This window comes from Pteropus alecto, unplaced genomic scaffold, assembly GCF_000325575.1.
Source record: "Pteropus alecto unplaced genomic scaffold, ASM32557v1 scaffold3, whole genome shotgun sequence".
Taxonomy (NCBI): domain Eukaryota; kingdom Metazoa; phylum Chordata; class Mammalia; order Chiroptera; family Pteropodidae; genus Pteropus; species Pteropus alecto.
In genome coordinates, this window is record NW_006442484.1 from 43,375,120 (window position 1) to 43,387,476 (window position 12,357).

The following is a 12,357-nucleotide window of genomic DNA, read 5'->3' on the forward strand; positions in this document are numbered from 1 at the left end:
CTGAATGAGAGCTGGCCGAGCTATTGCTCCTCATAGGAAATAATCATGCCCTCATTTGAGGGTGCTTTAGGGTCCTGTACCTTCACAGGCCAGTAGGAGAGAGAATTTCAAACAGGTGGCTTTTTCAGAGACTTTATCTGCTTGCTTGCAGCGTCATCCCACTCAGGCTTTATTCTAGGATTCTCAGACAATTTAGGTTTGGAAAACTTCCTCCATTAGCTATAGTTGTGATTATCACATTCCTAACTACAGCTCTTGCTTGTTGGTCATGAATTAAAAATGGCCAGGAGCTGGCAAGCAGAATTTTGCCTCCATTTAGAACTATCTGTAATAGGGCCAAGGGATGTGATTAAACGTCTTTGAAGAAGTGGTGATGGAAGTTCTTTGTGCCCCATTATGCCAGCACTATAAAAATCAAGAAATAAAGAAACAGGATACCTTGGCATAAGGGGTAAACCTGGTCTAGCCAGTGATCTGCTGTGAGAAAAGCAACGGATATGGCTTTAAATGGTAAACAGAAAAATTCTGCTTAAACTTTCCATTTACTACTGCTTTCCTTTTCCTCTTCTGTTCTTCACATATTTAAGAATTGTCTAGCTCTCTGAGATTTGAGAGCAATGTGTCATGTCCATTTTCACATCATATATTACACGTCATACAGAAGTTGTGAAAGAATTCTTGCCAAGAAACAGAAAAAAAAAAAGGGACCTAAACTTTACACCCCTATTCTAATCTATTCTATCTCATAATTGTGATGCTTTCACAGAAAGTATAGGCAAGCTGTTTACCATTACATCTTATGGACTCAGCTTTAATACTTTGAGAGAACCTAGTAAAGATGTAATGAATGAGGCATTGTGACAAGACATAGCCCCATCCCCTGGAACAGTCCTCTCTATTCTTCCCCAATCATTAGTATGTCCCTGTTCTGAGGACACAGCCCTACCCAAATGTGTTTGCACCAATGCTGTCAATCATCCTCATGGCTTCCTGTTTTTAATGCTTTTGTAGCTCTGATATCCCAGCCTAAGGATACTATTTATGCTTTCCCTGCAACCTGATGATCTCCTAGGCCGAAGTGGGTTCCAGGGGAGACAGTTGCTGGGAAGGGGTATGACCAAAGCTCAGGTATATTCCTGGCTGCTGCTGGCTAGGCAGGAATGTGGTGACAGTTGTGTGCCATGCTGGCTTCGTTAGTAGAGGCTCTTGCTGGTAGCTTGGATGGGCCTTGGCAATGGGCAACAACTTGGAGAACATCCAGAAAAGGACTCACAGTGTGTCAGGAAGACCTTGACCTCCAGGGTGGGGAGTCCCATCCCACTAGGACCCTTTCTTCTCTTGTAATAGAGGGTCCAGCTAGGGTTCAAGCTGCCAGCTTTCCTTTATTCTCTGCAATTCCTGCTTTGCAAACTGAGACTGGCCTTTCAGAATGTGACACATCTCTAGAATGCCTCCTCTCACAGCAGATGCCACTCAACTTTTGTATTCTGGCTCTTGGGCCGTATGAACCCTTTGTGCAAATTAGAGAGTGGTACCCCCTTCTCTGGGTGGGAGCAGCCCTATGCTGGGGCTCAAGGCTCTGGAACAGAGCCGGATTTTGCCCTGGCTCCCCTCACCTTGGTGGTTGCTCCATGCTTTCCACCAGCCTTCCTCACTGGTCTTGGGGAGAGCAATGAGTTGACCGAGAGATGGGCCAGCTTTTAACCATTCTACGACTGTCATCTTTTTCCTCTTCTCAGAAAATATTAGCCTAGCTGGTAGCACATCTCCACCTCAATTTAAGGACAGGCATCTGAACTCCTGGGCCTGAGGACGTATTTCCTCTCCTCTACTCTAGTCCCTGCAACACTCATACTGCCTTCCCCTCTTCCCTCTGAGCCATAGGCACTGACTTTGCTTTACAAACTGGCCAACTGTCATTTACAGATTAATTTTTTTTTAAAGAATTCTGTTAATAAAAAACAGTTCTGATGGCTGAAAGGCTTTATTTATTTCTCTTAAATTATTTCTGGACTTAGCCTCTTGTATTCTTCCTTTTTCTTCTTCCTGTTTTATTATGTGGATATAAAAACTATTTAAGAAAGTCTATTATTTAAATTCTTATTTCTCCACAGGCCAGTAGATGTATTTTGGGTCCTCGTATTGAAAGTGTTATCAACAGCCTCAGAAATGTGGATTTGTCATGAGAGAATGTTCAGTCCTAAAGCTGAAGACTCTGTTTGGGAAATCTCATCAAATATACTGTGATAGCTTGATTAATCCTTGATTTATTATTATTATCATTAATCAGTGATGATGTATGAAGTGCCTAATATGTACTGGACACTTTTATAGGTTTTATTTCTCATCCTCCCAATGGTCCTAAAAGATGAGTGTTATTATCTCAGGTTCCTTAGCTAGGAAACTGAGGTAATAAACTTACTCAAGTTCACACAGGTAGCATGTGGTAGAATTAGAACTAAAACTCCATTCTTGTGTGATGCCAGTGTCTGCACGCTTTCCATACATCAGAGGTTCTTGGTTTTTCCCACTGAAGTTCCCCGAATGCAGATGAAATCAATACATTATGCCTGGGATCTAGGCCCTTTGTAGCTAGACATGGCCAGCAGCAAACTCAAAATTTCTTTGAAGTCTCATGCTTTAATCTTGAAAATTTATGCAAATTTAGCTTTCTACTCCATAATATAAAAGTATAAAGATAATCCTCTAAACTACTTGACATAGAATAAAATTTAAGCTCTAGGAAAAGGTCCTGTTAACCCCTCTCACATCCCCGCCTGCTCTGCTGGAGGCCACATCGGGGGGGAAGGGGGCTGCACACTTCGGTTTGAGAAGGTCAGCCTTGCACTGTGGTGCATCTCAGTTAAAATCTAACTACCTGTTTTTGATAAACTTTTCATGTGTGGAGCAACTTGTCACTTGGCCAATCCACAACCACAGAAGTCTTCCTAATAGAGAATAGAGTACCTAATACTTCCTAGACAAATCCTAAATTGGTCTTTGCTCATTCTTCATGGAACTCTTTGAATGATCTCTGTCTGGCTGGAAGTTTAGAGATTATTTAATCTGTGGTTTGTAAACTTTTATTTTTTTAGAAGCAAATGTCATCTTTCAAATGAAATTGCTCTTAGAATTCTAATCTACAGAACAGATAAAAATGAAGACACGCTAGTTGCCATAGGGGCTGAAGGCTTTGTTTGCATGGTGCCCTTGTCTGAGGGACTTAGCGTTCTGCAGAACAAGGTTTGAAAGCCCTGGATCAGATTCAGAGCACCCATTTTATAGATGAGAAGACTGAGGTCAGAGAACTTGGAGGACATGATTGAAGTGACCCAGATGATTAGTGACAAAATCAGGAATAGTTCCTGAGAGCAAAGCCTGCCAAATTCTTCTGAGACCCTCAAAGGCTCTTATAGTTTTCTTGCCCTATGAATAACTGATTTCCTAACTGCACTCAGAGGCCCTGGAGTGCCAGGGAGTGAGACTGTTGAGGAGTCCTTCAACCAGAGGCACTCCATGGTGTGGATCAGGGTCCGTGGCAGTTAAAGCTCTTTTCCAGGGCATACGGTGATTTAAAAACGATTGAGTGAGGCCACTTAAGCTATTGGGGTGTCAGAGTGTGTTGGGATCCAGAGAAAGGATTTGCAGGGGGGCATCAACCAGGGCCCCAAAGAGGATGTTGTCAAGGCACTCAGCCAGGCCACCGCACACTCCAGCAGCTGGGGCATGGGAAGTGTGTAGAGGTGACATTGAGTAACCACCATAAACAGGTGCTGGGTCACCCCTGAAAAACTGCTGACTTAAGCTAGCCTTATGCTGTCTTTCATGTGGGGGCCTTATTAAGCTTGGCTTTGGTTCATTCCCTTTAGTTGTATTCTGTTTCTCAGAAAGCTTGAAGTGGTTTTTAAACTTCTATGAAGATGTGAACTGCTCCACAACCTAGATTTATTAATACAGTCATCTCTTATTTTTCGGTTTATCACTTCAGTGCCAAAACGCCCTGTTATAATGTAGCCCCATCCCTGTCTGCTCTCTCCAAGCCCGTTTTGTTCTGAGGCCAGTATAATGTCATGCCGAGAAATGTGTTTAATCAGTGCTCTCTCGTGAGGAAGAAGAGTAGATGGTGTCATAAGAAGAGCCTCAGAATTGGGAAGTTATCAAAGGAAATGTCAGGAATTCAAGATAGATTGGTCCTGTGGGTATATATGAGTGATTAGTTAACTCAGAGGCAAGAAAATCATGATTTTTTAATGTTTGCGTGCAGGTGTTAGTATAGTTGCCTTGGAATGAGAACAAAAAGGATTAAATAATAAAAGCTAGTTTCATCTTGACTAGAAGGCTCTTTTGAGAAATGATCAATGTTACATTACAAACACCATTTAAATCTACCAAATGGGCCAGATGGTTGCTCGAATATTGCATGTTGCCAGCTGCCCATTGCTACAGATGAAATCTTCTTTGCTGACGTTTGTGTAAGCCACAAACACATTATAGAGTGTTGATTCTTTTGATGCTGTTTAATATTTATGTGTCATCATAATTATAAACCATAAATATACATGACACCATGCAATAAATAAAATTGCTCAGCTTTCATTCTGAAAGGGGAGGGGAGTATATTTATCACCTTAGAAGAGAGGATTCTAATATTCATTTTCCAATTTTCATAAATGCCACTCCTCTCATTGGATGCTCTAGATTGCTTTATGTTCACCAAGCCTTATCCGTTCAAAATAGCGCAGACACTGGGGGCTAAAATGTATTGCCGAGCCCCAGGTTTTAAAGCTTGCCTGGACCAAAAGTCGGGGGGATAAAATTCAGGGGATTCCAAGTAGTTCTAAATGAAGCAAGACTCTTCTATGTAAAAACATACCAGAAGTTCTTTGGAGGTCACATAACGGGCAGGTGTACGATGTAAAAGCAAGTGGGTAAATGGAAGCAAATCAGCTTCTTTCAAAACAGATATTTTCTAGAGATGTATTTCTTTTTGCTTTGAAAGAAAGCTGATTCACTGCCATTCACCTATTTATTTGTATCTGCATCTATGAAAACCAAGTGTCTTTTCCCTCTACAAAAGCCTGAACGTGTGTTTGTGGGAGTGGGAAGCAGGGCAAGAGGTGGAGGAAGGGTAAAAGCCCACACAATTCGGTTCATCAGTCACAAATACATAAATGAACTTGCTGAGATCAAACCCCCTTCCTGCGTGGGAGGGACATTCAGTCTTATCCAAGAAGATCTCTTTAGAACACAGCATCTTTATTTTAGCCCACAGACCCCAGAGAGCACGTTTCGTGGCTCTATAAATACAAGACTCAGATGCTTTCTGACACCCAACGTTTCTGCTTTTTAACATGTAAATAAATGAATGCTCCAAGTGAGTAAATATCTGTGCATTGAGTTTACAATCTTGTCTTTCAGAAATATCGACAGTACATGGCAGGACTTCTGGCTCCTCCTTATGGTGTTATGGAAACGGGCTCTAACAATGACAGTAAGTGAAAAATACGAGCATTTTGTATCAAAATTTGTCGTGTGGTGTGTGCTTTCATGTGATGAAAAATATGCCCTACACCAGCTTGACAGAATGAGTTTCCAGACTCTTGTGGATAAACAGACTTCCAGCTCACATGGGTTATTTTAAAAAATTGTTAATATAATATTATTTTGTAGTTTTAGCTGATGGAGTGAGATATGCTTTGGTGCCAGTTGGAACTTAAGCATACTGGAAATGCGTTCTTGGAATCTCTTCATTTTGTAGTGAAATCCAGTGTTGTTTCTGTGCTCTTTTAAAGAAGGAATTCATGAACTGTTTGTTTCGATCATATCTATCTAGACACCTGAGAGCCTCGCCTCTTGCTTATTTTGATGTTATTGATCAAGTTGAGAAGCAGCATGAGTCATTATTCTTCCTAAATCATGGCCTCTCTAAACTCCAAGTCTTTTATAAGAGACCAGTCTCTATCTGATCATAAAATGAAAGAAGTTTTTCTCTATGATACTCTTCCCAGTGGGTGCCCACTAGACTCAAAGAAACCCTGTGTCCTGAGTCTGTCTGTTCATGCATGTCGAAAGCATCTGTTTAGCACTCGTTACCATCTCTGGGAGATGCTCGTTGCATCTCTGAGGCCCCTTATTTGGCTCTTGCATATTTACATGTGACAAGGTACCAAGAACTGGGGTTTTTGAAGCGGTAGCACTTTAACTAGACACACTGATGGAGCAGGCAGCACTTTCATTCCAAGCATCTTCAGAGCCTGAGGGTCACCCTTCAAATCCTCTTCCTAGCTCCTGGAGTCCTCACTTTTACTCCCAGACTTGTCATTCTCTGTAGGTGATCCTCTTCCCCACTTGACCAAGATCTTAAGTGAGCTTCCTCACTTTCCTTCCCCGCTGGTTCACAATTTCTGTGCAGCCCCTGCCCTCTCTCTCTCCCTCTGTTTTCCTTCTGTCCCAGGGGAGGAGGGTAGGTCTCTCCTCCCCTCCCCTCCCCTCCCCTCCCATCCCCTTCCCTCCCCTGTTGTTGATTTTTCTCTCCTGGCTGATCTAGAGATGACTGGCTCATGAGGAGTACCTGAGTTGAAATCCTAGCTGTGCTGTCTCCTAGCTGTGTGACCTTGGGCAAAGCACTCAGGCTCTCTGTTCCTCAGTTTCCTCACAGGATTGTTGTGAATATTGAATGAAGCAAAACATGTCAAAGTGTTTAGAAGAGTTACAAGCATGTAGGAAACACCCAAATGATGTTAGCTATTACTTCCTCACCATAGTCACTCTTTAACCCCTTAAAGTCTGGCTTCTTCCCCATACTTGCTGACTCAAACCACTCTGCAGGTTTGGTGACCAACCAATAACCAGATTCAGTCGTTACTGTTCTCCATTCTCTCTGAATTGAATAAGACTTATCATACTCAAACTTCATTCTCCCTTGGTCCCAGGCTCCACTGCATTATCCTGGTTTTCTTGTATCTCTTTGACCATTTGTCTCTTCCTCTCATTCAAAAGTTGGGTATTACTCTTCAAACGGCCTTGGCTGTTTTTCTCTATACTTTCCCTTTGACTGTTGCATTCTTTCTTGCAATTGATATTAATACTTCCTGAACCAATACCTTTGATTCCTTAAAAGGGCAGCCTAGCTTTCCAAACGACTGCTGGTTCTCTTTCCTTTCAGATGTCCTGCTGGCTTCTTAAACTCAAAATGTCAGTATCAGAACACATCCTGATTCCCACAAAACCGATCTTACCTCCTGGAAAGTTCATTTCCATTCATAACCCCACTCCTCTCCTCCCATACACCAGGCTCTAAACCGCAACCGTTTTGGAGTCCTCTTTTCTCTCGCCTCTACCCACTGAGGTTAATCACTTGTCCATCCTTTGCTTCTTCCTTTGTTACGTTCCCTCCACAGTCACTTGGCTGAGGGCCTCATCACTCTTCATCTGAAGGCAAAAATGACTCAACTGGCTCTGAACCATCAGTATCTCAGCCTCGCTCTACCCTACAGCTGACTTACACAGAACTTTTTTAAGTTTACTTTTTGTTGTCAAAAATTTCAACCATACAGAATGATACAGTTAACACCCATGTTTTCATCACTTAGATTTCATTAATACTATATTTTAATATCTAAATAGGGTTTGTTAATTAACTTAATATGTGTTTTAAAATTAATATGTGCTATATTTTTTCTTTTAATCATATACATATATTTCACCCCAAATGCTTCAACAGGTATTTTTGAAAATAAAAACTTTTCCACGTATAACCTCAACACCATTATATATCTAATAACTGGTATGGTTTTCTTTAATAACATCTACTACCTAGTCTATATTCAGATTTCCCCAACTGAATATCTCATTGTAGCTCATTTCTCAAACTGGAATTCAATCAAGGATCATGCCATTGCATCTGGTTTTTATGTCTTAAATGTCTATTAATCATGAACAGTCCCTTCTCTCCTTTTTTCCTGATTATATTACTCTGATGCTCAAAAAATTTTAATCATTGTACATTGCCTGCTATGGAAGATGAAATACCAAAACCGCTACTGCCTTAGCCCAACTTTCAAGTTCCTGCATGGCCCCAAATCTCCTTTTCAGTATTATTTCTCTAGAGAGACCCTAATTTCCAGCCACTCTATCATGGTGATTTGTGCAACTGTGCATTTACCTTAAGCCTCCTAGAAAGTAATATCCCTGTATCATCCTCATCTGTTACACCCCTGTATCTCCTCATTCAATCAATGCTAGTCCTGTTGGTGAGATGGATAGATGAATGAATGGCTGGCTGGCTGGCTGGCAGGCTGGCTGGCTGGCAGGCTCGCTAGTCCTTTCAAATGGTTGTTGGTGAGATGGATAGATGGATGAATGGCTGGCTGGCTGGCTGGCTGGCAGGCTGGCTGGCAGGCTGGCTGGCTGGCAGGCTGGCTGGCTGGATTCATAGATGGGTGGGTGGATGGATTCAAGATGTGGTCAGAGGGCTGACATCAGACCACCCTTACTCTTTCTGGCAGATCTGGGAAATGATAGCCAACATGCCCATTAATATTCTCTGTTTGAGAGGACAACCCTTTCTGTCTCCCTGCTTTCTAGTATATGTGCTGCCGAAGCACGCACAACTGTCTCCCTGCTTTCTGCGGAGGTTTATATCCTGGTGCTATCCCAGTTTGAGAGCCAAAGTTTGGTTGGGGAATCTTCCATTCTTATCCCTCCTGTGTACTGTACTGCTGCCCATTAGGATGGACACTCAATTCTTCTAATGCCGATATTTTAAATTATTGTAGCTCCTTATTAAACACAAAATGTCCTATTTATTCAGATTTTGGATATACTATATTTTTACATTGCAAACCACCTCACACTGCCTCAGTTGTTCGAAGCTAGGTATAAGTCATGCATAAAAACCACCCATGCTTTTCTGTCTCCTCAAGATAAGGCCACTTGTGCCCACTGTACTGGGAGCATTAAGCTCTGCTTAATTCTAGTAGGGACATTCTAGTATGGCCCTTACCGTGTCCCTTACCATGTCCATCAGAGTCACAACTCCAAAGGAAGTGCAAAGGACCAGGACCTGCCTGCAGTGGGTGCTCATGAAATATCTGTAAATGAATAAACAAATGGATGAATGTTTAACTTTTTTTGCTAAGAAAACTGAGACATCCCTGGAAACAGCCGTCACCTCGCTCAGATCTGACTTGAAGACAGCAGGAGTTTGCTCTGCTCCAAATGGAAGTTGTGTTCTGGAAGTTTTTATGTGCAACCTGCCCCTAGGTTTAGATTATCGGAGCTGTGTGAGGTGGTTTGAAATGTAGAAACACAAATGTGCAACTTAAGAGTTGATGTGTCTGTCTAAAATTTTGAGTGCTCTGGTGCTCAACACAGAATTAGTTACATGGCGTAAATGAATCAGGGATAAATTTTATCTCTGGGAAAGTAAAGCATATGGTAGAAAGCAAAATCAGCATGATATTTTGTTGTCTGGCACACAGCCCTGCTCCTGATTCATTGATTTATTTATGTTACAGATTCTAATAGATGCTGCTGCTTTTCTAAGCAGCATTATGTAGGGGTTTTTTTTGAAAATATCAAAATTTTACTTGGTTTGATTTAGCAAAAGATTTCATGTTGATCTTACAATTCATGGTCGCTCTCTTTCCCCTTTTCCTCTTCTAGGGATTCCTGACAAGGAGAACGTGAGTAGCTATTCTCTCTGCTTAGCTTCTAAAAACTGTCAAAAGGTAAAAAAGAATCATGGTAACCTTGCCAGCCAAGAGAGCTCTTTATCTACATTCAACAGAGCAATAAATATCATTCTAATCTCATTCTGCCATCTTTGATAGGTCACTTTGAAATACAAAGGGGAGAAGGTTGATTGCTCTGACATGGTCATCACATGTCCTTGACATTAAGTAGTCTAAAGAAAGATTATTCTAGGGGCAAACAGTATAATTGCTAAGTGTTTTCTTTTTCTCATGATACATACATGGCAGTAGAACAAATAATTTATTTCACAACCTATAGAGAATTTGTTGTTTTTCCTTTTCCTGAAAAGGAATACAGAATATGAAATTCAGGGTCAAATGATAAATTTGCCTAATTACTCTAAGTACATTAAAGTCAATATTTTTCTTTGGAAGCCAAAAATAATTAATTCTTATAGCTGTTTAGGGAAAACAGGTAAGAGAGTTTAGGACGAATCTTTCTTAAGAAACAGTATCAAGCATGAATTCTAAGGATGGTAGTAAGATAGTGGCATCATCTTTGCATGTAAATAATAATATACTAATTATATAAACTAGTATCTAAATTTAGACAACAACATGAAAGATTTACTGATGGAAGCAGTGCTCAGTGGCTCTCAGATATATCACCTGCCATTGTGTTCCTTGATTGCTGTACCCAAGTGGCAATGTTACAGAATTATCACCTTTTTCTTTCCCTGCTTTTGGTCCTTTGTCTGTGGGCTGGGATATTGTCTTAATTAAATTCAGATTATTTCTGTATTCCTTTTCAGAGTTTTGACTCTAGGTTTTTTAGGTTTCTTTCTTTTCATAATCTTGGTTTTAAAGGCCTGATTAGAAATTCTGGCCCACTGCTGTACCACACAAATTTGGGTTCAAGACTTACCAATGTTACTTCAAATGTCACACCAAAATTTTACCTAGCTTGGTTCAGCAAAGGATTTTAGTTTCACCCTTTGGGGCCTTGCACAAACTACTTAACTTCTCTAAATATCCCTGACTTGTCTTCGAAATGTGAATGTTAGTCCTGACTACCCTAAAAGGCCATTATGAATATTGAATGAGATAATCTGTGAAAAGCACAGAGATATTACAATAGAGCTCAGTAAATATTAGGACTATTATTGTAATTATTATTTTCTCAAGCCTTGGATCATTTTCTAGCTATCTTTACTCCTCTGAAAATGTCTTACCTTTTATAAAGTAACTATCCCTTTGCCTTTCTGGCCCTTCTTAAAATACCTTTCCTCAGTGAACCTTTCTTTCCATTGGTCTTTTGCTATTAAAAAAAATATCTTTGTTGTTGAGTAAAACTCTAGATCAGCAGGTTCATGGAGAGTCTAAAGCCATAGCCTTTAGAGTCTAAGGTGAACAAACTAATACTGCCACCATTTTGGACATGGATATCCCAAAGCACGCTAAAACAAAAAATACGCAGGTCATTAGCCAAGTGAAGGAGATGAAAGGGCTCCTCATCAAGGGACTGTCATCGATGTGGTGAGTGCACACAGAATGGCCAAACCCTAGGAAATCTAAACCGTCCCAAGCTTCAAAAGGAAGCTCTGTCTCTCTTAGGCCCCTGGTGACCTTTAGGTTGGACCTCCCTGCAGTGAGATGACAGGCACAATGTTCTGAGCAGAGAGTCTACCAGCTGTCATCATGCAGTTCACTTTGTGACAAAATAGGAATTTAAAGTTTGCAGAAAGTTAGAGACAATGAACTCTTAACACGATGCTGCCCTGACGGATTTAGGGGACTGGCCAGGCTGTCTCCCCAGTATTAGTTGTAGTATATGCTTATTTGCATTTGTTTGGGTCATTCTATGTCAAATCCTTTAGTAAACAGAAAAGCACGCTTTTTCTCGATCAGCAAATAGAGTGGATGTAATGCCACCCTGTGCTATTAAGAAACCTCTCCAATGCTATCAGTCAAAGTAAAGCAAATGAGATGAAAGACATTCATGAGCAGAGCTGAAGCTCTAGAAAGATAAAAAGAAGACTAAGAGCCTTAAGTGGTGTTAATTAAAGTTTTTCCTTTATAAAAGACAAGTTGCATTATAATGATTTCTTTTATCCTTTACCTTCTTTAACTACATGCTGGGCAATGTTATATTCTTTTTATATTTCTAAGTAGCAATAATATGACTGTGACTGAAATAAAAGCACTTAGACTGTTGTTTCAGTGTCCAAACAGAGTCTTCATGGAAGGAATATGTTCTACATTTCCAGCTCCTACTCTTGATTTTGTTAATCACCATGTTTAAGTTTTAATCAAATATGCAGACGTCAGTAAGTGGTGTTTTACCTACCTTGCCAGCTATATTTTATTTCCAGATCCAGGCTTACCTTGCATTAAAAGAACTTTCTACTCATAAATTGCACTTTCATAGAAACAAAGGGGCTGGCATTTAACTTACTGGATTATTTTGCCTACTACTGACTGTGATTGATAGGGACATCATTTAACTTTAGGTACCACAAGGAATTGGCACATATAAAATAATTGAAGAAAATATTCTTTAAATGACCATTGAGCCAATAAAGCAGTAGACTATTTTGGTAGGGTTGTGATTGTTTGGAGTATTGGTTTTACAAAGAAATTATTTGCTTTGATCTGTTTAAGT

The 12,357-nt window shown here is 40.5% G+C and overlaps 1 protein-coding gene across 1 annotated transcript in view; it reads left to right on the forward strand.

Annotated features, from left to right (window-relative positions):
- The first annotated feature begins 5,412 nt into the window (after window positions 1-5,412).
- Window positions 5,413-12,357, forward strand: part of LOC102884268 (rap guanine nucleotide exchange factor 4) — a 115,199-nt gene continuing 108,254 nt past the window's right edge. Inside the window, exons 1-2 of the mRNA XM_025039557.1 lie at window positions 5,413-5,491; window positions 9,667-9,686. Coding sequence (XP_024895325.1) covers window positions 5,434-5,491; window positions 9,667-9,686 — 78 coding nt within the window. The 5' untranslated portion in view covers window positions 5,413-5,433. The remainder of the gene's footprint in view (window positions 5,492-9,666; window positions 9,687-12,357) is intronic.